This window comes from Rhododendron vialii, chromosome 6a (genome assembly GCF_030253575.1).
Source record: "Rhododendron vialii isolate Sample 1 chromosome 6a, ASM3025357v1".
NCBI lineage: Eukaryota > Viridiplantae > Streptophyta > Magnoliopsida > Ericales > Ericaceae > Rhododendron > Rhododendron vialii.
In genome coordinates this window covers 40,924,300-40,951,475 of record NC_080562.1, presented here as the reverse complement: position 1 = coordinate 40,951,475, position 27,176 = coordinate 40,924,300, and the positions used below count along the sequence as shown (strand labels likewise).

At 38.5% G+C, this 27,176-nt stretch overlaps 5 protein-coding genes across 11 annotated transcripts; all 5 read left to right on the top strand.

Annotated features, from left to right (window-relative positions):
- The first annotated feature begins 1,683 nt into the window (after nt 1-1,683).
- Nucleotides 1,684-8,504, top strand: LOC131330470 (uncharacterized). Of its 4 annotated transcripts, none has more exons than XM_058364063.1 (4): nt 1,687-1,777; nt 2,110-2,192; nt 3,297-7,068; nt 7,236-8,504. In XM_058364063.1, the coding sequence occupies exons 3-4, from the start codon at nt 6,422-6,424 to the stop codon at nt 8,446-8,448; spliced, it is 1,860 nt and encodes a 619-aa protein (XP_058220046.1). In that variant the 5' UTR covers nt 1,687-1,777; nt 2,110-2,192; nt 3,297-6,421; the 3' UTR covers nt 8,449-8,504. The 4 variants fall into 4 exon arrangements, with proteins under 4 accessions (XP_058220047.1, XP_058220046.1, XP_058220048.1 ...); XM_058364065.1 differs by having other exon boundaries at nt 3,283-7,068; XM_058364066.1 differs by having other exon boundaries at nt 1,691-1,777; nt 2,113-2,192.
- Nucleotides 8,505-9,263: 759 nt separating this feature from the next.
- Nucleotides 9,264-12,328, top strand: LOC131330468 (uncharacterized). Its single transcript, XM_058364060.1, has 2 exons — nt 9,264-9,508; nt 10,366-12,328. The coding sequence occupies exons 1-2, from the start codon at nt 9,361-9,363 to the stop codon at nt 12,207-12,209; spliced, it is 1,992 nt and encodes a 663-aa protein (XP_058220043.1). The 5' UTR covers nt 9,264-9,360; the 3' UTR covers nt 12,210-12,328.
- A 4,982-nt stretch (nt 12,329-17,310) lies between these two features.
- Nucleotides 17,311-19,986, top strand: LOC131330469 (uncharacterized). 2 transcript variants are annotated; one of them, XM_058364061.1, is made up of 2 exons: nt 17,311-17,549; nt 17,975-19,986. In XM_058364061.1, the coding sequence occupies exons 1-2, from the start codon at nt 17,402-17,404 to the stop codon at nt 19,813-19,815; spliced, it is 1,989 nt and encodes a 662-aa protein (XP_058220044.1). In that variant the 5' UTR covers nt 17,311-17,401; the 3' UTR covers nt 19,816-19,986. The 2 variants fall into 2 exon arrangements, with proteins under 2 accessions (XP_058220044.1, XP_058220045.1); XM_058364062.1 differs by having other exon boundaries at nt 17,431-17,549; nt 17,965-19,986.
- A 2,976-nt stretch (nt 19,987-22,962) lies between these two features.
- On the top strand, nt 22,963-26,981 carry LOC131330466 (uncharacterized). 3 transcript variants are annotated; one of them, XM_058364056.1, is made up of 2 exons: nt 22,963-23,183; nt 23,751-26,981. In XM_058364056.1, the coding sequence occupies exon 2, from the start codon at nt 24,662-24,664 to the stop codon at nt 25,559-25,561; it is 900 nt and encodes a 299-aa protein (XP_058220039.1). In that variant the 5' UTR covers nt 22,963-23,183; nt 23,751-24,661; the 3' UTR covers nt 25,562-26,981. The 3 variants fall into 3 exon arrangements, with proteins under 3 accessions (XP_058220039.1, XP_058220041.1, XP_058220040.1); XM_058364058.1 differs by having other exon boundaries at nt 23,751-25,777; XM_058364057.1 differs by having other exon boundaries at nt 22,976-23,183; nt 23,741-25,777.
- Nucleotides 25,572-26,981, top strand: LOC131330467 (probable serine/threonine-protein kinase PBL23). Its single transcript, XM_058364059.1, has 2 exons — nt 25,572-25,706; nt 26,592-26,981. Exons 1-2 carry the CDS (start codon nt 25,700-25,702, stop codon nt 26,912-26,914), a joined length of 330 nt encoding a protein of 109 aa, XP_058220042.1. The 5' UTR covers nt 25,572-25,699; the 3' UTR covers nt 26,915-26,981.
- Nucleotides 26,982-27,176: the final 195 nt, after the last annotated feature.

The following is a 27,176-nucleotide window of genomic DNA, read 5'->3' as shown; positions in this document are numbered from 1 at the left end:
CCTACACTGAAGGCTCACAAGAGAGAGAACTGGAAACAAGTTTGCTATGTCAATATATCCTCTTTTGTTTCAATTTTTGAAGGCTCTATAGCATAATATACCGTTCAGGTTTTGCCTATTTGTTGGAAACATGTGGGCAATGAATATTTTGTTTACTGTAGCTAGTCTTCTCTTGCCATGAATATGGACATGATTATGCTATGGCGGTCGGGAGCCCCTCTTCCATGAGGGGGCGTTGCAACTCTGGCCTCCCCATCCCAACTTTTTCACTTAGAAAAAAAAGGAAAGAAAAGAATATGGACATGACTATTTATGGTTGGACTGTCTGCTTGCTGGTGCGTTGTAACCGTAAATAACCGATCTTTGCTCTAAGTTATTACTATCTGAAGAGTGATCTGTAAAATATGCTTTTCCAGGTATCCCATGAATTGCACCTCTCATCTGGTTGATGAGCTCGCGAGTCTTGATAATGTTCTGGAAGAGTGTAAAACTCTCATGGTATGTTGAATTTTAGGTTCTGTGGAGGTTTAGTTATTCTAATGCCGATAAGTACTCAATCGACTCCCCTTCGCACGAAATATTTTTGGAATCAGGAAAATATCAAATGAGTGAGGTTTTGTTGTTTGAAAAGAGGGTAATGACATGCAAAATCAAATGCGATCGGTTAACATAAATTCTCAAGGATAAGTGGAGACTGCACGGTGCACAACCCCACTTAGAAACCGGTTTGGACTAAATTAATACACAAATCTTTAAAATAGTACTGTAGTTATTTCTTGGTGTTTAGCAAACTGTTTTTTTGCCAATGGTATTCCTTTTTCATAATATCTAATCCATGTTGTTTGGCTTGATTTTACGGTAATTTTGATTGATGGTTTGATATGGTGTCTAATTATTGGTTTGATTTTAGTGAGTACGAAAGCTGGTAATACATCAATATCATCAGCATCAGGTATGTGTTTTATATGTATGGAAAGAGAGATATGGGTTTCGGCTTTGGGGTTTGTTTTTGTTATTTCGAATATATATATATATATATAGAGAGAGAGAGAGAGAGAGAGAGAGAGAGTTAATTAAGTGCAGTTATTTTAAAAAGAGAAAATAAACGTAAAAGGTTGATTTTACTTCTTGATGAGATATCGATTTGTATTCGATCCGTATGATTATTGTTATGGTTAATGTTCTTGATGAGTTCTACCATGTGAACAATTTCGAATCATGAAATAAACCTAATGTAAATCCATATTCAGTTCTTAATGGAGCATAAAGACTGCGCATTTGAAACTTGCGAGTCTACCTTGACCTAACTCGCGTGTTTCATACACGAGTGTTCTCTAACGCTTTTGAAACGCGAGTTTTTTATGGGTTTGTTTTCAATGCAGCGCAACCCATAATAATAAACACAAAAGATTGATTTTCCTTTCCGATGAGATATCGATTTGAATTCGATTAGTATGATTATCGTTATGGTTATATTTGTTGATGAATTCTACCGTATGAACGATTTAGATTTATGAAATAAACCTAATATAAATTCATATTCAGTTCTTAATGGAGCATGAAGTAGGATGAACAGACTTCTCATCGTGAAGCTGCGAAGTATACCTGAACCAAACTCGCACACTAGAATGCGAGTTTTCTTTGGCATGTAATGGTGAATTTCCCCCTCTTTCGTTGAGCTTCGAAACAAAAAGATCGGCATTTTCGACACCGCACTCCGCTGGCCAACGAAAAAATGGCAATAAGCTTTCTCAAAATCCATGTCAATTCGCTCAAGGTAAATCTCTCTCTCTCTCTGAATTTTTTTTCTTAATTTGGTGTTTCAGGTTTTAGTTTTGGTGAATTTCGCAAGTGGGTGTTCATTTTGTTGGAATTTAAAAAGAACCTCCCAAGCAATTCAACTCTGCAATTTCATTCAGAATGTAGCTTGCCATTGCAGCAGATGATGGCAAATCTGTATCTCTCCCTCCCTTTTATATATATATATATATATATATTTCCTTAATTGCATGTTTCAGGTTTTAGTTTTTTTGAATTTTCTAAAGTGGGTATTCATTTGGTATGCGTATATGTAACCCTTTACATTCAGGATGTATCTTTCCATTGCAGCAGATGAAATGGCAGCACCTGTTGGCTTTTTAGGTCTTGGAATCATGGGGTTCACCGATGGATCAAAATCTCATAAAAGCTGGGTATGTTGATATTTCCCAACGTGATTTGAGCTAATATACTGTCAATGACTTCAAACTTCAATTGAAAGCTAAAGGTTGCTTTTCTTTGCTACTATGTGTTAGGATTATCTCACCGGGTTTTAATTTTATCCCGATCGAACTGATGATTGAAAGCTAGTGTTTGTATAAGTTTCTTCAGCAGTAATTATACTGAAGTTATTGCTGTATACATTACTATGGAGAGTCAAATATTTATATTTGTATTATATTAGTTGTTAGGGTAGGAAATATTTGAATAACTTACATGGGGACACGTAAAGTGAAGCATTTAATTTTACTATTCTTTTAGCAGTTTATTATAAACTTGCATTGCAAAGTGGTGTTGATTGTTGTAAAACGTAATCTATTGCTGGTTGATGTGTCAAATACAACATGGTGCATAAGGAAAATTCGTATTCAAATCGTAATTGGTGTTTCATTACATCAAGAATGAGACTCGTCCCTAATTAAGGGATCAAGTAACCAGGACGGTGGAGAATTAGTCCAAAGACAAGACCCCATACCAACTATACCTCTGCTCACCAACAGGTGAGCAACCATATTGCAAGACCTACGGGCAAAAGAAAAAGAACAGACTTGAAAACTTCTACCCAAGGCTTGGACATCATGAATGAGAACCCCCAACTCCTGACTAGTCACAATCTGCCCATTTATCATATTAATCACAGCATGAGCATCACTCTCCACCACAATTGACCCTAACCCAACTGGCTCCCCAACAGAATCCCACTTCGGATTGCCATGGCTTCTACCACTGTAGGGCTAGCACACCACGACAACTTGCTCTGCTTGATAGCTGAAATTTCTTTCGGTGCAATGTGAAAAATGCATGAGTCAAATTACAATATCACGCTCGTCGCTTGTGAATTCGCTGCGATTGAAATGGTAGGTGTTCTGTTAAACTTCGAGTATAAAACTAAAAAGATATCTGATGAACGTCTGCTGTTGCCATAACAAATGCTCTATACAATCAGCGATTCTTATTTATATTTGATGAATGAGTTTTTTCGGTGTAACCTAAAAATTCTTTTTACGAATGCACACTTTGAAGCTGTGCTTTCTCAGTTGGATGTTGCTTGTGGAGAGCATGGAGCTGTGAAAGGAATGAGTTCAGGAAAAGGGTATTATTTCCTTGTCTTTCTTTATGAAAAACATTTTGAAAATGAGCGGTCAGCCCACTGTCAAGGAAAGAGGTACTATGCATAAATCGGAGATGTTCGTGAGTCCTAATATGAGGATCATAAAGCTCTATTGAGGCGGGTTTTGGGGATTTGAATTGTGTCCAAGACTGGGGATATCTGGGTTCCACTTTGGATTTCTCATGTCAGAAAGGTGTTTTATTGTATCGTATATTTGATCGATTTAGAAGCTGTTTGGCTAGTTGGAAGTTGTTTTTTTTTTTATCATTTCCACGGAGAGTGGTTTTAGTCAAGCATACTCTTTCCGCCATTCCCACTTATTTGTTCTAAGTCTTTCGGGTTCCGAAGTACTTTTGTGTGCGAAGTATTATCATACTTTTATGGGGTAAGGGTGAAGGCAATGTTGTTTACTGGAAGAAGTGGAGGGATTTGCGTAAGTCAATGGGACTAGGTGGTCTTGGGCTAAGAGATTCGAGTTGTTTTGACCAAGCTTTGGTTGCCAGCAAGCTTGGCGGTTGGTTAATAACCCAGATTCTTTGATTGAGAAAGTTTTATTTGGTAGATATTGTTGGTGGCAATAGCTTATGAAGTGCAGAGCTTCCTTGAGGAGTATCCTTCGGGGGCGTGATCTGCTTCTCAAGGGTGTTGGATGGAGGGTAGGAGATGGCTGTAAGATCAGTGTTTTTGGGCATGAGAGGATTCCTTGTGCATCTAATCCTTATTTGATTTCTGGAGCTCCAAGTGGGATTAACGACTTCAAGGTGAGAGAGCTTATTGATTCAGAGTCATTGAGGTGGCACAAATCTTTGATTGAGGTTCTCTTTCAGTCAGAAGTGGTTTCTCAAATTTTAGCAATTCTTGTGTCGGGGGTGAAGATTGAGATGTTATGTATTGGACTCTAAGCATGGGGATTTCTTGGTTAAATCGTCATGCTTTTTAGCTGTCATGGCCAGTGGGTTGTCGTTGCAGGTTGGATGATTTTGGTCTATGGAAGAAAGTTCGGGGGCTTAATCTCCCTTCAAAGTTTGCTCTGCTTTTATGGAAGGTTTTTCAACGGATTCTGCTTGTCAGAGACATTAATGTTCGAAGGAGTTTACAAGTTGATTCTAGCTGCCCGGAGTGTGGGAATGCTTCAGAAACTATAGAGCATGTGTTCTTGATATCGAGGTGGCTAGGAGACTGTGGAGGGCCTCAAATCTGATTGGTTTTCTAACTGGATTAGAGAATCTCCGGATATTTGAAAATTTTGGGAGGCTACGTGCATTTTGGGGGTTATTTGGTGCAGGCGGAAGAGAGTTTTGTTTCAAGGGATTCATAGCTCTGTCCAAGAGAGTTTGCAGGAGATTCGTAGGCTTTTAAGGCAGCTAAAGGAGGTTCAGAGCAGGTTTCCTAAGGGTTTTCCAGGAGTTAATGTTGTTGCGAAGTGTAACTGAGCTGTGTTCTCAAGTGTTGGGGAGGATGTCAGTACTGTAACTCCTAGGATGGCTGTGGACAGGGCTTGCTGTCCAAATACTTGGAAAGAGGCAACCGCTTGATGCGCATTCTCTCAAAATGGCTTCATTCGGATTAAGGTATCTCTATTGGCTTTGCGTCTTCAGCTTCTATGGTCAAAGCAATGGCAATCTTGAGGCTTTGCAATAGGCTATAAGGATGGGCGTCCACAGACTGTGTTATGGTGGTGCACAACCTGGCGGGGGGCGTCTAAGGTGGATGCTTTTGTTAAGTTTATTTCAGAAGAGAGTGTGGATTGGATTTGATAAGAAAGCTTTTACTTCTAGAAGCCTCTGGATCTGGAGCTGTGCACAAATTGCTCAATTGACACAGCAAGGCAGTAGACAGCCCTTGTTACTCGATCTCTTGGTGAGTGGTTCTTGCCGTAATTGGTCTACAGTACAGCTTATTCACTCAGTTTAATTTTATTCATGCGGTTCGGGAAGACATGTATTTGTCATTGCTAGCATTATTTTTTGAGAGGTCAACATACATTACAGGCATTATTCAAGAATGTGTAGAGAATTGCCTTCAGGCTGAAATAGTGAAATGGATATTTCTGCACGTGTGGTGTAGGAAAACAAAACGTTACTACAACGGATCCTTAGATAATATTTGGGAACTTCTGGCGAAGATGAAATAAGAAGCATGTTTTAAGTTTTTAAATTTTGGCGTGGATGGCTTTGGGATCTTTCCATTGAATCCAGAGAAAGATATTGAAAATTTTTGGTACACAGAGGGAGGATAGATTTGAATGTGTCACTGACTTGGTCTCCAACCCTTCCAACAACACACATATTGTGGGGCTTAGTTTTCTGGTGGGGGAGGGTTGGTTTCAGTGTGTTTCCACTAGTAGAAATTGATTTCACTAGTGCGAAAACTCGCATGATTTGCTCTGATTGAATTGGATTGTGAACCAGATTTTTCCGCATTTTAGCCTAGTTTGTCATTTTAAACGTAGTGGAATTACTTGACCTTAAATCTCTGGCACAGTGATGGTTTGGTAGAAAGCTAGTTAATCTCAATGCTTTTTAGTGATTGAGGTGTGCTGGAATCCCATCAGCAGAGTCAATCCTTACCAACTCTGTTGGAGATGAACTTTTGTTGTAGAACATCATAGAGAGAGAGAGAGAGAGAGAGAGAGAGAGAGAGAGAGAGAGAGTACAGTCCAAAAGCTGGGAAGAAGAGAAGAAGGGAGGGGAGAGAGAATATATTCTTGTTCTTTCTTCAGAAACATCAAATGCCCATGTTCTGCTCTTTCATTGGTATTCTCTTAAAAAAATAAAAAAACAAAATGCTACGCAGAATGTTTCAGTGTAGTAGGCCCACAAAATCCACAATCCACATGACCCTTTTTTATTGCCCCTACCTCTCACAGTCTCACTTTGTCTCTTCCTCTCAGCTTGGAGACCAGAAAAAGTGATTTCTGAAAAACGCATTTATTCATTTTGATTCTCAGAGCTCAAATATCTCAATTTTCCTTGGAAGAAAGAAACTTTATAGCCAAGACCACCCATCGGCTCATTTTCTCACCCTTCAAAGAGCTCTTGAGCATTACCAATGGCAGATCCATTGGGACCAGACACCATTTTTGAAGAAAGAGAAGATCTTATGGTTTCACCCACAGGTGGAACTCCAACTCTAAGAGTTGCCCACTTTCTCAAACCTTCCATTAGTGGACCCAACCAGAAGCCACCTCCTTCGATTTCTCTGTCCTCTAAGGAACCTAAATGGCTAGCAAACGTGGCCTTCGAAGGGTGGAGAGACCCACAGAGGAAGTGGAAAGATTGGGTTGATCGCATGCACACTATGTACCAGTCTGTATGGAAAGAAACCGGAATATATGAAGCTGTTATGGCTTCAACTTACACCATTCGAAGAAACGATGACTTGATCTTTGGAGTTACAGAGAGGTGGTGTAGTGAGACTAACTCATTTATATTCCCTTGGGGTGAAGCCACTATCACATTGGAAGATATGATGGTTTTGGGTGGGTATTCTGTTTTGGGTCATGCCCTTCATGCTTCATTGCTTAATTTAGATACTACTGTGGAGATGCGTGAAATTGAAGAATATTTGGATAAAGAAAGGAAACAACTGATAAAATCCAAAGCACAAAAGGCCACACACTTCGGATGGATTAATCATTTTATGGGTAGCGGCTGTGAATTCGAGCACGAGGCATTTCTTTCCCTGTGGTTGTCAAGGTATGTTTTCCCATGAAACATTTATGATTACGTAGGGTAAGTCTAAGCTTTATTGAATCACATGTATCTTGTGTTATTTCATACTGCGTGATTGTTTTCGTTTTTCTTTATCATTTGTGGATCGAAACTTCTTGTTATTGCATAACACTTTCCCTGTGCTTGTGAAGGTATGTTTTCGCAGGATATGTTCACGATTCAATTTGCAAGGATCTTTTTCCAATTGGAATTCGCCTTGCTAGAGGAACTAGGATTGCGCTTGCACCAGCTGTTCTTGCAAGCCTTTATAGGGACTTGGGTTTGTTGAAAAAGGTGATGATTAGCTCAAATTCAGACGGTTCTCTATCACCACTCATCCTTCGGGCACCATTACGATTAGTCCAAATCTGGGTTTGGGAAAGGTTTCCACCACCTCTTCGGCGAAATCCCAATTCCGTTGGTCCTGGTGAGTCGAGAATGGCTCGATGGCACAATAAACAGAAATTTTATATCACGGATGTGAGATCTGCTGTAGACTCTGCTGGAAAGAGCTTTAAGTGGTGCCCGTATGTGATGGTTTTGGACAACTTATCACGTCCTATATTCTCTGTAGAAAAAGAAGAGTGGGTATCTGTTGGTCTTGATTTGAACGAGGAAATAGAGTCATTTGCCCGCTGTTTGAGGGTTTGTGACCTTGTTGGGATAGATTGCACGGAGCAGTACCTCCATCACCGAGTTGCAATGCAATTTGGATTTGATCAAGATATTCCTGGATCGGTTTCAAGTTCTTCTTCGAATCCAGAAACTGCATGGAAAAATTACAGCAGGCCTATTGGTGATCTGAATTTTGTCATACTATCTAGGCTTTTTGAGTCACATGTAACTACTCGTTACTTGGAATGGAGGAAGAAATCATCAGTCTCTACTAATCAAGGTGTGGGAGGTACTCATGCTGAGGTTTCTCTCAATGCCCTTAGGGTGAAAACAAAGAGAACAAATTCTGACAAATTTCCTTCCAAATGTCGGAGAGCGGAAGTGAAAGGAGGCCCTAACAATACTAAGGACGCAAACAAAAACAAGCATCTTGGTGATGGAGGAAAGCCTACCGGTAATGATAACCCTTTGGTGTCGGGAAAATCTGAATGTTTATCGCCTTCAAACACAGATTCTGGAAAGGCTGAATTGGTAGTGAAGGCAGTGACAGAAGGGATTCAGGAGAGTGAAGTTGCAAAGGGAGTAACAGAAACAGTCGGAGGCGATGGAGCTGATAGCAGACATGGACGAGGGAGAACTAACTCTATCTGGTTTGAAAGTGCGGCATTTGAACTCGAAGCTCGGATTAGCAAGTTGGAGAAAATAGTTGCTGGACTTAAAGCATCGAGATTTGGCAACGGGGTTGTGTAAAAAACTAACATTTCTATCTGGCAAGAAGCAGTTCAATGTATACATGTTATGCTTTCTATCTCTTCTTGTTTACTTGTTCTTGTGGAGTCCTACTGAAAACGAGAATTTAGAGTGTGAACAACTGGTCCTACCAAAGAAACTAGTATTCGACTTCGAGCTCGTGTTCGCTCTTTAAAGCACGTTCGAGAACAATTTGTTAGATAGAGAAACCAAACTTCAAAATTTCGTAAAGCTCCTTAATTAACGTGTCAAATCAATTTCGAACAAACTAATACGCGGTATATAAAAAAAATTAAATTACACGAAATTATCTCGTCTTCAACTCGATTAAAGTTCATTTAAAACTGATTTATCTCACGGATAAGTTAAGCTAGAATATATTTTGAAAATTTATTAAATTTCCAAACCAAACTCGATTAATCGCATGTTGGCCTTTATTAATCACCCCTATTCCTCATCCCTTTCTCTTCTCTCCCTCTTTTTTCCCCAAACATTCCAAACAAGTCCTAATTCCAAAACACGACTATCTCTATCCCACAATAAATGTTCAGTCCACAAAACGAATGCTCAGAAATAATACGTTTTCTACAAGAAAAAAATTCAACTTTCTTATAAATTAAAATAACTCATAGATATTTAGTAAATTGTTTGAAAAAGTTTGAATTTTTCTTCAAAAATTAATATTATTTTTAAATTCTTATTTTTTCATACGGAACATTTATTTTAGGACGGAGTAGTACATTGCGTTTTTAATACTGCCTTCCTAGTCCCAATGCGCCAAGAAATAAAGAACTGCTTGGAACTCGCAATTGAATGATCAGTCGATCACTACCAAATTAGGATCAAAAAAAGATCATTGTCACACAAAACCCATCTCTCTCTCTCTCTCGCATTACCTGAACACTCAAAACAATGGAGGAAAACCCAGAAGATGCCATCACCGAAGAAAGAGAGGAGCTAATGATTTCACCATCTGGTAAAAACCCAACTAGAAGACCAGCCCATTTCCTCAAACCCTCGGTCACCTCCATTGAAGGACCTGTATTTCACCTTCCTTCAGGTACATTTCTCTCTCCAAGTTCAACTATTACGCCATCTTCTTCTTAGATTTTCGCATTGGTATTATACTTGTCTTTTCTTCTGAATTTTTGTTTGTTCAGCTATAACTTTTTCGATCGGTGGGGTCTAAAAAGTAGTAAATATTTAAGAGAAAAATACAAAATAGTTGGCTTTTCTGTCTTTAGTGTCGTTATGTATGAATTTTTTCAAATTGGTCCTTGTTTTTACACTCGCTGGTCTCTAAAATGGTTAATTCGACAATTACGACGAAAAACTAATATAAAAAAAAAAGGTTAAATAATACCAAAAAAATACCTCGGCAAAAATTTAGGAACAACAATAAAGATATTTTTTTTGAGCTAATTTTACAATACGCACCCCTTAAAAGGGTATATTAGTTCATTTATACGATTACACCCCTTAAAAGGGTATATTAGTTCATTTATACGATTTTAGTGTGTTTGTAACTTTTATTCTAGAATTCTTAACCTTTCAGCGGTATAATTCGTAACGTTTTCATCATGATCCATAACATTTTGGTATACCTTGTAACCTTTATACGATTCGTAATTTTTTAGTAATACGATTCGTAACATTTTCTCTATAATTCATAACATTTTGGGGTTTCTCGTAACCTTTATACCATTCGTAACTTTTTAGCAATACGATTTGTAACATTTTCTTTATAATTCATAACATTTTGGGGTGCATATGATGCACACCCTAAATAAAGGGCGTGTATTATAGTATTTCCCTGCTTTTTTTAACAGTTTTTCACAAGTTGTATCTTTAGCCCCCAAGCCTGAAAACAAGATCTTTCTTTAATGAATTCATTGCCACGCTTTAAGCTTCCTTCAGGTACATTTCTCTCTCCTACTTCAACTGATTTCCCATTGAGAGTGGAATTCAAAGGGTGTCGAGAGCCTATCCGAATGTGGTGGAAGTCTTGGTTTGATCGAATGCATTCTATTCACCAATCCACTTGGAAAATGGCTGGAATCTACGAAGCGATTGTCAGTTCCACTTGCCAAATCCGATTAAACAGAGAAATTGTTCTGGGTTTTGCAGAAAAATGGTGTTCAGATACAAACACGTTCGTGTTTGATTGGGGAGAAGGTACTATCACTCTGGAGGATGTTTTGGTGTTGGGAGGGTATTCTGTTTTGGGGAAATCTGTTATAACTCCTCTTGAAAACAAAGAAATGGTTGAAATCGACAACAAATTGATGAAGGGACGGAGAGAAATCCAAAAAAGTAAGTCTAATAGAGCCGACCAGTCCAAATGGGGGAAGCTTTTCATGGGGAGTGGGAGCGAAATCGAGCACGAAGCATTTCTTGTCCTGTGGTTGTCCAGGCATGTTTTCCCATATAGTCACAGGGTGACTAATAGGAATGTTCATAGTATAGCTATTCATTTAGCAAGAGGGACGAGGATCGCCCTTGCTCCCGCAGTTCTGTCGTTGCTTTATCGAGACTTGAGGCGGTTGAAAAATGCAATAGTACTTTCTAAAAGGAAGCGAAAAGTGGGGCTCAGTCTATGGGCTCCATTGCAAATGGTACAGATTTGGGCTTGGGAGAGATTTCCCACATTGAGGCCTCAACCCAATCCCCTTAAACCTGGTGAGCCAAGAATGGCTAGGTGGAACAAGATGAAGAAGAAGAATATTGAGAATGTGGGTATGGCTCTAAACTCTGCCAGGGAATGTTTCCAGTGGCGCCCTTACGCCATTTCTGAGAAAAACTGGGTGTTTCCTAAGTTTTACATAGAAAGAGAAGAGTGGGTATCGGTTTTTGTGGGAATGGATGAGGATTTTGAGTTATTTGCTCGGTTTTTGAGGCCAAGTGAGTTGGTGGGTTTAGACTGCTTAGAATGTTATCTTCCTCATCGCGTTGCAATGCAATTTGGGATGGATCAAGATCTTCCTGGTTTGGTGGCTCGTTTCAATGACACACCTGAAATTGCCTGGGAAAATTACAGCAGGCCAATTAAAGATGGAAGTCTGTATGTTCCATCGAGGTTGTTTAAGTCAGATGTAACAACTCGATATTTAGAGTGGTGGAAGCAATCAATGTTAGCTCAGAAAGATGCAGTAAAGGGAGCCAGAGCAGAGAAGAGGGCCAAGAGTCCGCGAAAACCACCTGATGTTCCAAAGGGAAAGAATGTGGAGAATGATGCCTTGGGTACTCCTGCCAAGAGAAAGAGGTTCAAACCAGCGAAATTAAGGGATCAAAAGAGCATCACCAACAGCCTGGTAAAATCAGTCCAGATTCCAAAAGGAAAGAAGCGAAAGAGGGTTGGTAAAGAAGCAAAATCTGTTGGAAAAGACAAACACAGACTTGGGGACAGTGCTGGAAAGAAAAAGTCTTGTGATGGGAAGTGTTTTCCACAGCCTCAACCTCAAATTCGTCCATCTCTAACTGCAGATAATGGTGCTGGTAAAAAGATGGAATATCAAGTGGAACACAGAGAAAATACTATGAGGGGCGAAGCAATGATGGGAGGATCGCATGGACCCTCTGAAAACGTGATTGAGAGTCATGTTGAAATTCCAAGCGATAATGGGGTGAGCATTGGCAACAATGGAAGGAATATCAGTACCCAAAGCACAATTGATTTACCAGGACTTGAAGCTAGAGCTAGCAAGCTTGAGACTGTGTTTGCTCGGCTGAAAGCGGAAAAATTAGGAGTAAGGTCTATTTAAAACCTTGCAAAGGAGAAATCTAATCAGAATGCCTTACTTTGGCTTTGCCTATTTTGTCTACTGTAGAACCCAGATTCTGTTTGCTTGATGAAATAGATACAGCAGATCTTGCGCTCTAATCGTCATTTTATTTTGTCATGAAAAGTATTTCAACTTCTATTGGTTACTGTAGATCGATGCTATCTAATCGGGTTAATAGTATTTACTCTTTATGTATGTGCATGGGTGTCAGGTTCAGGGTCGATAAATGAATTGAGACATGTTATATTTTCAAATGCCAAGAAATTGCACATATTTGTCTTGCTTGTTGTCTGCATAGCTATCCTGGATCACCAGCTCTGTGTTTGGAAAGAAGGTAACCAAACCAAACCAAATAGAGCCTCAAGTCTCAATCAATTGGGGTCAATTACCGGAAAGAAGGAAGCATCATATATTTTCACACTTATTTACCATTTCTTCTTTCTTCAAGTTGCAGTCTACGATTTACTTCTCAAATAGTCTTTTCCCTTGTTTCGAACAATTGGTCACAGTTGGTGTGTTAGGCTCTGGTTAAATCCTTTCTTACTGAATTGGTAGTGAAGGCAGTGGAAGAAGAGATTAAGGAGAGTGAAGTTGCAAAGCGAGGAACAGAAACAGTTTGAGACGATGGAGCTGATAGCAGACCTGGGCGAGCGAGAAATAACTCCATCTGGTTCGAAAGTGCGGCATTTGAACTCGAAGCTCGGATTAGCAAGTTGGAGAAAATAGTTGCTGGACTTAAAAGCATCTAGATTTGGCAACGGGGTTGTGTAAAAAACTACAACAACATTTCTATCTGACAAGAAGCAGTTCAATTTGTACATGTTATGTTTTCTATCTCTTGATGTTCACTTGTTCTTGTGGAGTCTTGCAGCTGTCTGTTTCTTTCAACTTGGATCATCATTGATCCACGACAATCACAAGCTTGCTCAAAATTAATACTAGTAGAAGAAAATATTTTAAATCTACGGTTTCAAATTGGTTATATCAAATACATATGTTTGGTAGCAGTTTCTTGTGCAACAGTATTTCTTGTTCTCAGCTTGTGGGATATAAGTAAGATTGCAAGCAGGAAAACAGATTTTAAGGCATCATTCAAGTCGTTAGCTAGCCCTAAGTAACATCACGCGTGTGAGCGAGCAAGAGTGTGAGCGTGAAAGCGCGTCGTTTTAATGTTAAAAGACTAAAATCCACAACAACGAGAATTGGGAACGAGCACGTAGAGCGAGAGCAAAAGGTCTTATTGAAAGACGAGAATTGAGAGTGTGAGCAAAGGGTCCTACTGAAGAAACTAGTATTCGAATTCAAGCTCGTGTTCACTCTTTAAAGCTCGTTTGAGAACAATTTGTCAGATAGACAAACCAAACTTCAAATTTTGTGAAGCGCCCTAACAAGTCAAACCAATTTCGAGCAAACTAATACGCGGCTTGTTCAGCTTATGATATATAAAAAAATATATATGTTAGACGAAATCATCTCGTGTTCAATTTGATTAAAGGTCATTTAAAATCGATTAATCTCACAGATAGGTTAAGCTAGAATATATTTTGGAAATTCATTAAATTTCCAAATCAAGCTCGATTAATCACATGTTGGCCTTTATTTATCACCCCTACTCCTCATCCCTTTCTCTTCTCGCTCTTTTTTCTGGACCCGAAGATGTTGCCAAGCACCCCCTTTGCCAAGAGGGGTGCTGAGCGGCATCCAGTCGTTCATCTTGGTACGAACGACTCAAATTGAATTTAAGTATATACATACCTGAATCGTTCATTACTCGATCAAAATTCAAGCCTTCAAATTCCGATATGAACGGTTGAATCGACAGCTTGGCTCCACTACCAAGCACTGCCCAATCCTTTTTTGCCCAAAAATTCCAAACAAACCCTAATCCCAAAACACTAGTACAGTTGTGTTTTAAATTTTAATACTGCCTTCCTACTTTCCTAGTCCCAACGCGCCAAGAATAAAGATCTACTGTACTTGGAACTCGCAATTGTTCAAATTGAATGATCAGGAGAGAGAAACTTATTTTTAGAGCAACTGCAAAGAGCCTATTTACGGAGCCGTGCAATATCAGTCATTCGTTTAGATAATCAATATTTGCGCAAATAGTTTTTTTAAAATTCGGTCCGTCCAAAATACTTTTGGACTATCGAGTTTGAGCTCCGGAAACATTTGTTTACAACACGGATAGTTTTTTTTAAATCTAGTCTGTCCAAAACACTTTTGGACTGTCGAGATTGAGCTCCGTAAATATTTGTTTACAGTTGCTCTATAAAACAAGATTTTTTCAAATGATCAGTCCATCATTGATCCTAAAAGGGTTTTATTAATATATGCCCCTAAGACAAATGATAAGGCATATGATAAGGACATATTAACTCCCTCATTTAACACTATTTGTATGGGGAATCTAAGGTTGAAGTTAAAGCCATAAACTCTTTCATTAATCCTTTTTGAAAGGAGTAATTTTTTCATATTGGACAAAAGTACCCCAATCCAACATACCAGATTCCCTCCCAAAAACTTTCGGCAAATTTTTCCATCTCATGACCATTATATTCATACGAATTGTTTTTTTAGAATACAATATTCAACAAACTCATGTCAGATGAGAAAGATTAGCAAATGCAATATCTATTCAAAAAAAATTATATTAACATAAACATTCATCTAGTACTTCAAACCAAAAAATTGGATTTCCATCTTCTAATCCTATCACATTCGATTAATTAAATCCACTTTTGTGAAAGTAATTGATCAAAAGTTCCCTTTTTCCCTCCACCACATCTTGTTTGTCTCTCTTCATATCAAAAGTATTCACTAAAATGAAAAAGTATTTGTGTTTGCTTTCGGAACAATGTTAGCTCCTTGCATATAAGAAGTAGTTGATACAATATTAGATGAAAGATTTTGGACGAATCATACATGATTTGGATGTTGATTTCAATCTAATGAATTAAGGTGGTCGATTATTACTTCATCTTGATAAGAAGAATTGTAAATTTTTAAAATTATGATTGGAACTCAATTTTTTTTGAAAAAACACAAAATAAGCCAAGAAGACGGTTTTTTTTCCTTATTTTTGTCTTTATTCAAAAAAATTTGAGTTCCAATCATCATTTTTTACTATTTATGAATGCTCGTGTTGAGATAAACCAAATATCTAAAAAAATTGATGCGTAAAAAAACAAACGCAAAAAGTATTAAATAAAGACAAAAAAATCAAATATGAGTTTTTTAATTTTTCAAAGAATTTCGATAATGCTAATGAGTCAAATTAGCTGCTGAAGAGTTTGGAGGTAAATGGTTACCTATTTGATTGGTGGAGTGTTTGGTGGAATTGTGGAACCGTAGAAGTCCGGAAGCATGTGGAATTCGTAAAGGCAAAAACAAACCCAAAAAAAAAAAATGGCAGAAAATTTAAATATTGAAGCTAGGGGCATTTCTGTCCTTTTGTCCCAAAGGTAAAAAGTTAATCATTTCAAAAAGAATTAATGGTTGTTGTTTCAAATTTAGATTTTCCATACAAAATATAATAAATGGAGTTAATGTATTCTTTATCATATGCCTTAGAGCATCCACGTCAGAGTCACTACTCGAGCCTGAAAACTATAGTAACGAGCAAAACTAAAAAAAACTACCAAAACCTACGTTTACCAGCCTCGTTGGAATAACCAGAAGAATATAGTCGGAGCTACTGTCCCTCATTGAAACACACGAGCGACTGTTCACGGGCTACTTATTATTTTATTGTTCTTGATCTAGAGCAAACAATGATATAGGTTGCACCAGTCGTATGATGGGACAACCTTGATGTACTCCCAGATCTTCTTGACAGTGTTGGTGTGAGAGGTCGAGGATCTGCCGGAGCGCCAGCGAGACCTTGAGAATACTAGGGGTTGGGTCGATTTCAGGGCTTCGAAGACAATGATGGAGGCTTCTTCTAAGGAGGCGACTGCAGTGGCTGGGGGTTGATCAGCAGAGAGGGGCTTGAGGGTTGATCAATGGTAGGAATGACAACGGGGTGGGGCGGATTTTGCTACACCCCGACCCCAACCCGAAGATTTAGCCCTGCCCCGCCCCTATCGGGTATCGGGTTTACCCACCCCGCCCCCCTCATTTTTTTTATATATTGAGAAAATATGATCTAGATTTTAAAATAAGTGAGCACAAACAATAAAAATTTATGAAATAACTATTATAATTTAACCAAAATCTATTATCTAAAAGGAAAATGGAAGAAATAATTAATATTTTATGTGGTATTTTAATTCTAAGGGTAAAAATACAAGAATAAAAATAGTTTTTATGCATAAAATAATTTCGGGGTGGCGCGGGTACCCGAACGGGATAACGTCAACCCGACCCCGACCGGATTTCATCAACTTTCCCCCGACCCCCGAAAAATACAACAAAATCCCGCCCCGATCAAGACGGGGTGGGTTGAATTGCCATCTCTAATCAACGGAAAGGAGCTTGATGAAGTGATTGGGTTTACTAATTGCTGGTGAAGTGTCGAGTTTAGTGAATACCAGGGGAAAAGAGTAAAGTTACAGAGAGAGGCGTAAAGCGAAGTTAGAGATAGAGAAAAAGATTGGTTAAGTTTTGCTTTAAGTTAGAGACAGAAAAAAAGATGGGTTAAGTTTTGCTTTTTCTTTTTTAAGAGTAAAGAAACAATATCTTTAATGAGATATTTTTGATATTGAGAGTCTAACGCATGAGATATTTTTAAAGTGAATAACTAAAGTAATAAAATAATTTTTTATTGTGTAATTTGGTCTAAAATATAGAGATCTTGATGCGGATGCTCTTTCAGAACTTCTTCTTAAAAAATAAGTACTTATTTCACATTTTCAAACTCAAAAATAATGTAAATAAAAAATAAAATTTCAATTTTTTTGAACTGTATTAAAATTTTCATTAAGATCTATCAAACAAGATTTATATTAATAAAAAATTATTTATATAAGCACATAATTTTTTAAGTTGAAATTACTTTTAAAAAAAATAAGTACCGCATATTTCCCTGAAGCGGGGCCTTTAGAAGCATATGTTAACAAAACCCATCATAAAAAAACTGAAAGATCAATCACACAAAGCCCATTTCTCTCTCTCTATCTCTCCTTCCTTCAAACAAAAGGAAGCATAGCATTACCTGAACACTCAACGCAATGGAGGAAAATCCAGAAGATACCATCACAGAAGAAAGAGAGGATCTCATGATATCACCCTCTGGTAAAAACCCAACTAGAAGACCAGCCCATTTCCTAAAACCCTCGGTCACCTCCGTTGAAGGACCTGTATTTCACCTTCCTTCAGGTACATTTCTCTCTCCAACTTCAACTGTTACGCCATCTTCTTTGCATTGGTATTATACTTGTCTTTTCTTCTGAATTTTTGTTTGTTCAGCTATAACTTTTGGGATCGGTTAGGTCTAAAAATAATATTTTTGCGAAAAAAATACAAAATAGTTGGCTTTTCTGTCTTTAGTATCGTTATATATGAATTCTTTCAAATTGGTCCTTGTTTTTATACTCTCTGGTCTCAAAGAATGATTAATACGACGAAAAACTAAAAATAATACAAGTTAAATAATACCCAAAAAATACCCCAGCAAAAATTTAGGAACAACAAGAAAGATACTTTTTTTAACAGTTTTTCACAGGTTGTATCTTTAGCCCCCAAACCTGGAAGGGAAGATATTTCTTTGATGAATTGATTGCCACTCTTTAAGCTTCCTTTAGGTACATTTCTCTCTCCAACTTCAACTGATGTCCCATTGAAAGTGGAATTCAAAGGGTGTCGAGATCCTACCCGCACGTGGAAATCTTGGTTTTATCGAATGCATTCTATTCACCAATCCACTTGGAAAAAGGCCGGAATCTACGAAGCCATTGTCAATTCCACTTACCAAATCCGAGTAAACAGAGAAATCGTTCTGGGTTTTGCGGAAAAATGGTGTTCGGATACAAACACGTTCGTGTTTGATTGGGGAGAAGGTACTATCACTCTGGAGGATGTTTTGGTGTTGGGAGGGTATTCTGTTTTGGGGAAATCTGTTTTAACCCCTCTTGAAAACAGAGAGATGGTTGAAATCGACAAGAAATTGATGAAGGGACGGATTGAAATCTTAAAGAGTAAGGCTAATAAAGCCGACCAGTCCACATGGGCGAACCTTTTCATGGGAAGTGGGAGCGAAATTGAGCACGAAGCGTTTCTTGTCCTCTGGTTGTCCAGGCATGTTTTCCCATATGGTTACAACGTGATTAATAGGAATGTTCACAGTATAGCAATTCATTTAGCCAGAGGGACGAGGATCGCCCTTGCTCCCGCAGTTCTCTCGTGGCTTTATCGAGACTTGAGGCAGTTGAAAAATGCATTACTTTCTAAAAGGATGCGAAAAGTGGGGCTCAGACTGTGGGCTCCATTGCAAATGGTACAGATTTGGGCTTGGGAGAGATTTCTCACATTGAGGCCTCAACCCAATCCCCTTAAACCAGGTGAGCCAAGAATGGCTAGGTGGAACAAGATGAAGAATAAGAATATTGAGAACGTGGGTATGGCTCTAAACTCTGCCAGGGAATGTTTCCAGTGGCGCCCTTACGCCATTTCTGAGAAAAACTGGGTGTTTCCTAAGTTTTACATAGAAAGAGAAGAGTGGGTATCAGTTTGTTTGGGAATGGATAAGGATTTTGAGTTATTTGCTCGGTTTTTGAGGCCGAGTGAGTTGGTGGGTTTAGACTGCTTAGAATGTTATCTTCCTCATCGTGTTGCCATGCAATTTGGGATGGATCAGGATCTTCCTGGTTTGGTGGTTCGTTTGAATGACACTGCTGAAATTGCCTGGGAAAATTACAGCAGGCCAATTAAAAATGGAAGGCTGTATGTTCCTTCGAGGTTGTTTAAGTCAGATGTAACGACTCGATATTTAGAGTGGTGGAAGCAATCAAAGTTAGCTCAGAATAATGCAGTAAAGAGAGCCAAGGCAGAGAAGAGCATCACCAAGAGTACGCGAAAACCACCCGAGGTTCCAAAGGGAAAGAATGTGGAAAATGATGCCTTGGGCACTTCTACCAAGAGAGAGAGGTTCAAACCAGCGAAATTAAGGAATGAAAAGAGCATCACCAACAGCCTGGTAAAATCACTCCAGATTCCAAAAGGAAAGAAGCGAAAGAGGGTTGATAAAGAAGCAAAATCTGTTGGAAAAGACAAACACAGACTTGGGGACAGTGCTGGAAAGAAAAAGTCTTGTGATGGGAAGTGTTTGCCACAGCCTCAACCTCAAATTCCTTCATCTCTAACTGCGGATAATGGTGCTGGTAAAAAGATGGAATATCAGGTGGAACACAGAGAAAATACTTTGAGGGGCGAAGCAATGATGGGAGGATCGCATGGTCCCTCTGAAAAAGTGATTGAGAGTCATGTTGAAATTCCAAGTGATGATGGGGTGAACATTGGCAACAATGGAAGGAATATCAGTACCCAAAGCACAATTGATGTACCAGGACTTGAAGCAAGAGTTAGCAAGCTTGAGACTGTGTTTGCTTGGCTGAAAGCGGAAAAATTTGGAGTAAGGTCTATTTAAGACCTAGCAAAGGAGAAATCTAATCAGAATGCCTTACTTTGGCTTTGCCTATTTTGTCTACTGTAGGACCCAGATTCTGTTTGCTTGATGAAATAGATACAGCAGATCTTGTTCTCTAATCGTGGTTTTATTTTGTCTTGAAAAGTATTTCAACTTCTATTGGTTACTGTAGATCGATGCTCTCTAATCGGGTTAATATTAGTATTACTCTCTGTATATGCATGGGTGTCAGGTTCAGGGTTGATAAATGAATTGAGACATGTAATATTTTCAAATGCCAAGAAATTGCACATATTTGTCTTGCCTGTTGTCTGCATAACTATCCTGGATCACCGGCTCTGTGTTTGGAAAGAAGGTAACCAAACGAAACCAAATAGAGCCTGAAGTCTCAATCAATTGGGGTCAACTACCGGAAAGAAGGAAGCATCATATATTTTCACACTTATTTACCATTTCTACTTTTTTAAAGTTGCAGTCTATAATTTACTTGTCAAATAGCGTTTTCCCTTTGTTTCGAACAATTGATCACAGTTGGTGTGTTAGGCTGGTTAAATCCTTTCTTACTGATACTTGCTCCCTTTTTTGTTGTAGAATGAACAACATATCTGTACACAAACTGGCATACAAAGCCAGTACAATAATATGGACGCAAACAAAAACAAGCATCTTGGTGATGGGGGTAAGCCTACCGGTAATGATAACCCTTTGGTGTCGGAAAAATCTGAATGTTTGTCGCCTTCAAACGCAGATTCTAGAAAGGCTGAATTGGTAGTGAAGGCAGTGGAAGAAGAGATGAAGGAGCGTGAAGTTGCAAAGGGAGTAACAGAAAAAGTCGGAGACGATGGAAGTGATAGTAGACTTGGACGAGAGAGAAATAACTCCATCTGGTTTGAAAGTGCGTCATTCGAACTCGAAGCTCGGCTTAGCAAGCTGGAGAAAATAGTTGCTGGACTTAAAGCATCTAGATTTGGCAACGGGGTTGTGAAAAAAACTAACAACATTTCTATCTGACAAAGAAGCAGTTCAATTTATACATGTTATGTTTTCTATCTCTTGTTGTTCACTTGTTCGAATTGGTTAGGTCAAATATATATGTTCGGTAGCAGTTTATTGTGCAACAATATTTCTTGTTCTCAGCTTCCGGGATGTAAGTAAGATTGCAAGCAAGAAAACATATTTTAAGGCATCATTCAAGTCATTAGCTAGCCCTAAGTAACATCACGTGTATGAGTGAGCAAGAGTGTAAGCGTGAAAGCGTCGTTTAATGTTAAAAAGACTAAAATCCACAACAACGAGAATTGGGAACGAGAACGTAGAGCGAGAGTGAGAGCAAAGGGTCCTACTGAAAACGAGAATTGAGAGTGTGAGCAAAGGGTTCTACCGAAGAAGCTAGTATTCGACTTCCGGCTCATGTTTGCTCTTTAAAGCTCGTTCAAGAACAATTTGTTGGATATAGAAACCAGACTTCGAAATTTTGTAAAGCTCCTTAACGAGTCAAACCAGTTTCGAACAAACTAATACACTGCTCGTTCAGCTTATAATATATAAAAAAATAATAAATTACACGAAATCATCTTGTGTTCAACTCGATTAAAACTCATTTAAAAATCAATTTATCTCACGAATAAGTTTTATTTTTGATCGGCCACGAATAAGTTAAGATTGAATATATCTTGAAACTTTTGAAAATCAATTTACGTTCATTAATAATGCTATGGAGCAAAATACCAACCCATGATTGAAAACATGACACTGAAATATTTTGTATCATGGGGTGGTATTTTGTTCCGTAATATTTAATACTGCCTTCCTAGTCCCAACGTGCCAAGAATAAAGAACTGCTCTTTTTTTGGGCGCTGCTATTCGTAGCCATTTATTTTCTCTCATAACTCACTACATTTCAGTAAATTGTTGTTAAAAATCATACATAATATTTCTGTAAATAGCTGTTGAAAACAAGATTATATTTCGGTAACTACATGTTGAAAATATGTTCAACTTTCGGTAAACAACTGCTGAACATATTTTTTTGGTAAATAGCTGTTGAAAAAAATATTGTATATTTCGGTCATTGAATGCTGAAAATATACCTCAATTTCGGTAACTAACTGTCGAGTATAATTGAAAATTTTTAACGAGCTATGAGAGAAAATAAAGAGCTGCGAATAGCAGCGCATTTTTTTCTTTTTTTTGATCAACAGAATAAAGAACTGCTTGGAACTCGCAATTTAATACAGTAAATGATCAGTCCATCACTAATAACACCCCTTTGCAGTTTGCATGGTAAGACTAAGAGCCCATTCCAGAACACCTATTTAAAAAATAAGTACTTATTTCATATTTTTAAACTAAAAAATAATGTAAATGAAAAATATTTTTTTTGATTTTTTTTGCACCGTATTAAAGAGATCTTTCAAACTAGATCCATATTGCATATTTTTAGATTTTAATAAACCCATTATTTTTAAGCTTGAAATTGTCTTCTTAAAAAATAAATACTTATTTCACGTTCCGGAACGGGACCTAAAGAGTAGAAAGAAAAGAAAAGAAAAGAAAGGGGAATGGCCAATAGGAACATTTTTTATTTCCTTTTTCCTTTTTCAGTGCCGAGCGGATATATCGTACGTGGTACCCGCTCGGCGCATCCGAGCAGTCCAATACACTTTTGGATGGCTCGGATTGAAATATTTTCTCTCCTCTCATCCCAACACTTTCTCTCCTTTTTCTCTTTTCAAATTTGAGCAGGTCAAATACGTATTGGACCGCTAGGATGCGCAAACGGGTACCATATGATATCCGCTCGGCACTGAATTTTTTTCCATTTTTTTACCAAAATACTCATATCGAAAGAATAATTTTTCAAGAAACCACAGTTCTTTCCTTTCCATCCCTTTCTTTTCTCTTCAAAAAGTAACTTTGGTCTCGTTCGTTTTGATGTTTTAACTTTATTTTTCAATCATTACCTTATATTTTTTTTCAATAATTATCTTATTTCTTTAATTATTAATTTCGTTTCTCTCTCTATCTTTTTTCATTTATTACATTTCTTTTCAATCATTACTCTATTTTTTTTTTGTGCCTATTAACAAAATTAAAATATCCAAAATTACCAAACTAAGGCCTGACCAAACTAGGATCAAACAAAACACAAAGCCCATTTCTCTCTCTCTCCCCTCAAACAAAGGGAAGCCATAGCATTACCTGAACACTCAACACAATGAAGGAAAACCCAGAAGATACCATCACAGAAGAAAGAGAGGAGCTAATGATTTCACCCTCTGGTAAAAACCCAACTAGAAGACCAGCCCATTTGCTCCTCAAACCCTCCGTCTCCTCCATTGAAGGACCCGTATTTCACCTTCCTTCAGGTACATTTCTCTCTCCAACTTCAACTATTACGCCATCTTCTTCTTAGATTTTCGCATTGGTTAATTACTTGTCTTTTCTGAATTTTTGTTTGTTCAGGATACTTTTTTGGATATATTTACGAGAAAAATACAAAATAGTTGGCTTTTCTGTCTTTAGTGTGGTTATATATGAATACTTTCAAATTGGTCCTTAATTTTCATACTCTCTAGTCTCGAAGAATGATTAATTCGAAAATTACGACGAAAAAACTATAACAAGAAATACAAGTTAAATAATACCGAAAAAATACCCCGGCAAAAATTTAGGAACAAGAAGAAAGATACCCCGGCAAAAGGCACTTTGTTTGGTTTGGAGTTTTGACGAAAAAATTGATGTAATGAGTGAGGAGAGATAGGTAGAGAAACTTATTGGGAACCGTGGAGAAACTAAAAGAATTTTCTACTTTTTTTTAACGGTTTTTCACAAGTTGTATCTTTGGCCCCCAAGCCTGAAAGGGAAGATCTTTCTTTGATGAGAACAAGATATTTCTTTGATGAATTGATTGCCACTCTTTAAGCTTCCTTCAGGTACATTTCTCTCTCCAACTTCAACTGATGTCTCATTGAGAGTGGAATTCAAAGGGTGTCGAGAACATACCCACACGTGGAAATCTTGGTTTGATCGAATGCATTCTATTCACCAGTCCACTTGGAAAAAGGCCGGAATCTATGAAGCCATTGTCAGTTCCACTTACCAAATCCGATTACACAGAGAAATTGTTCTGGGTTTTGCAGAAAAATGGTGTTCGGATACAAACACGTTCGTGTTTGATTGGGGAGAAGGTACTATCACTCTGGAGGATGTTTTGGTGTTGGGAGGGTATTCTGTTTTGGGGAAATCTGTTATAACTCCTCTTGAAATCAGAGAAATGGTTGAAATCGACAACAAATTGATGAAGGGACGGAGAGAAATCCAAAAGAGTAAGTCTAATAGAGCCGACCAGTCCAAATGGGGGAAGCTTTTCATGCGGAGTGGGAGCGAAATTGAGCACGAAGCGTTTCTTGTCCTGTGGTTATCCAGGCATGTTTTCCCAAATAGTCACAGGTGACTAATAGGAATGTTCACAGTATAGCTATTCATTTAGCAAGAGGGACGAGGATCACCCTTGCTCCCGCAGTTGTGTCGTTGCTTTATCGAGACTTGAGGTGGTTGAAAAATGCAATAGTACTTTCTAAAAGGAAGCGAAAAGTGAGGCTCAGTTTATTTGCTCCATTGCAAATGGTACAGATTTGGGCTTGGGAGAGATTTCCCACACTGAGGCCTCAACCCAATCCCCTTAAACCCGGTGAGCCAAGAATGGCTAGGTGGAGCAATATGAAGAAGAAGGATATTGAGAATGTGGGTATGGCTCTAAACTCTGCCAGGGAATATTTCCAGTGGCGCCCTTACGCCATTTCTGAGAAAAACTGGGTGTTTCCTAAGTTTTACATAGAAAGAGATGAGTGGGTTGTTTCCTAAGTTTTACTTAGAAAGAGATGAGTGGGTATCGGTTTGTTTGGGGATGGTTGAGGATTTTGAGTTATTTTCTCGGTTTTTGAGGCCAAGTGAGTTGGTGGGTTTAGACTGCTTAGAATGTTATCTTCCTCATCGTGTTGCTATGCAATTTGGGATGGATCAAGATCTTCCTGGTTTGGTGGCTCGTTTCAATGACACTGCTGAAATTGCCTGGGAAAATTACAACAGGCCAATTAAAGATGGAAGGCTGTATGTTCCTTCGAGGTTGTTTAAGTCAGATGTAACGACTCGATATTTGGAGTGGTGGAAGCAATCAATGTTAGCTCAGAAAGATGTATTAAAGGGAGCCAAAGCAGAGAAGAGCACCAAGGGTCCGCAAAAACCACCCGACGTTCCGAAGGGAAAGAATGTGGAGAATGATGCCTTGGGTACTCCTACCAAGAGAAAGAGCTTCAAACCAGCGAAATTCAATCAAAAGAGCATCACCAACAGCCTGGTAAAATCACTCCAGATTCCAAAAGGAAAGAAGCGAAAGAGGGTTGATAAAGAAGCGAAATCTGTTGGAAAAGACAAACACAGACTTGGCGACAGTGCTGGAAAGAGAATGTCTGGTGATGGGAAAAAGATGGAATATCAGGTGGAACGCAGAGAAAATACTATAAGGGGCGAAGCAATGATGGGAGGATCGCATGGACCCTCTGAAAACATGATTGATAGTCATGTTGGAATTCCAAGCGATGATGGGATGAGCATTGGCACCAATGGAAGGAATATCAGTACCCAAAGCACAATTGATGTACCAGGACTTGAAGCTAGAGCTAGCAAGCTTGAGACTGTGTTTGCTCGGCTGAAAGCGGAAAAATTAGGAGTAAGGTCTATTTAAGACCCCTTGCGAAGGAGAAATCTAATCAGAATGCCTCACTTTGGCTTTGCCTATTTTGTCTACTATAGGACCCAGATGCTGTTTGCTTGACGAAATAGATACAGCAGATCTTGCGCTCTAATCGTGATTTATTTTGTCATGAAAGGTATTTCAACATCTATTGGTTACTGTAGATTGATGTTATCTAATCGGATTAATAGTATTACTCTTTATGTATATGCATGGGTGTCAGGTTCAGGGTTGATAAATGGGTTGAGAGTCTTGAGACAAGTAAAATTTTCAAATGCCAAGAAATTGCTTGCACATATTTGGCTTGCCTGTTGTCTGCATGGCTATACCGGATCACCAGCTATGTGTTTGAAAAGAAGGTAACAGAACCAAACCAAACCAAATAGAGCCTTAAGTCTCAATCAATTGCGCTCAACTACTGGAAAGAAGGAAGCATCATATAATTTCACACTTATTTACCATTTCTAATTTTTTTCAAGTTGCAGTCTACAATTTACTTCTCAAATAGTCTTTTCCCGTGTTTCGAACAATTGATCACAGTTGGTGTGTTGGGCTGGTTAAATCCTTTCTTACTGATAATTGCTTCCTTTTTCGTTATAAAATGAACATATATGTACACAAACTAGCGTACAATGCCAGTACCTGCTGCTATTGTTACAGAGCATATTGAAATTCAAATTTCACATGGTTTAAACCTTTGTTGATGCATATCTTCATCCACGAGTGCTATTCCATTTAGTTGTATTGTTGCTTGTTCTTTATCTGTTTGAATCGTCGTTCTCATAAGCCACGTAAGGAAAAAGGGCAGAGTGTCGGATGTTGCAAGTATTGATCAGTCAACTGCAAGTTGCAACCGTTTGAAATTACATGAATTTAACAGGGTTTTTGCATATTATGTTTAAGATACTAAACAAATAGGCCCATTTTGTATCGTTAGCCCTTTTTTTGCCTATCTGCATTGATGAAGGATAATTGCTAAGAATCATAACTGTGCCTCTCAGAGCAGCCCTCCGTTTTTCAGATATAGCTTCAAATAAGAAGCCTTTGGATTGGAACACACGGATGGAAATTGCTGAAGGTGCAGCAAGAGGTCTCGAATACTTGCATGAAACAGCTAACCCTCCGGTGATTTACCGTGATTTCAAAGCATCTAACATACTCCCAGACAGGGAATTCAATACAAAGCTTTCGGAGTTTGGGCTAGCCAAGCTTGGTCCAACTGGTGATAAGTCCCATGTATCTATAAATGTGATGGGAACGTATGGGTACAAGCGCGGCGTGGCTGAGTATGCTTATCACCAGTTGAACGTATGGGCTAGCCAAGCACGGCTGAGTATGCTTTGACAGATCAGGTCACAGCATAGTTGGAAACCTGGGCAGATCTCTCTTGACTAAGGTTGCTTCTGTCATTGGAAGTGATCGGGGATCAGACACCCTGCAGTTCAGGACATTATTGCTCATACTCCCTCTACTTTTCTTCCCAATGAGTGTGATGTGAATGGCTAGCAATTTTGGGTTGGCTTTCAACTAAAGACAGAATTCTTCAATGGGGTCTGATTACTGACGGTACTTGCTCCTTTTGTGATGTGGCTATTGAGGACCATCA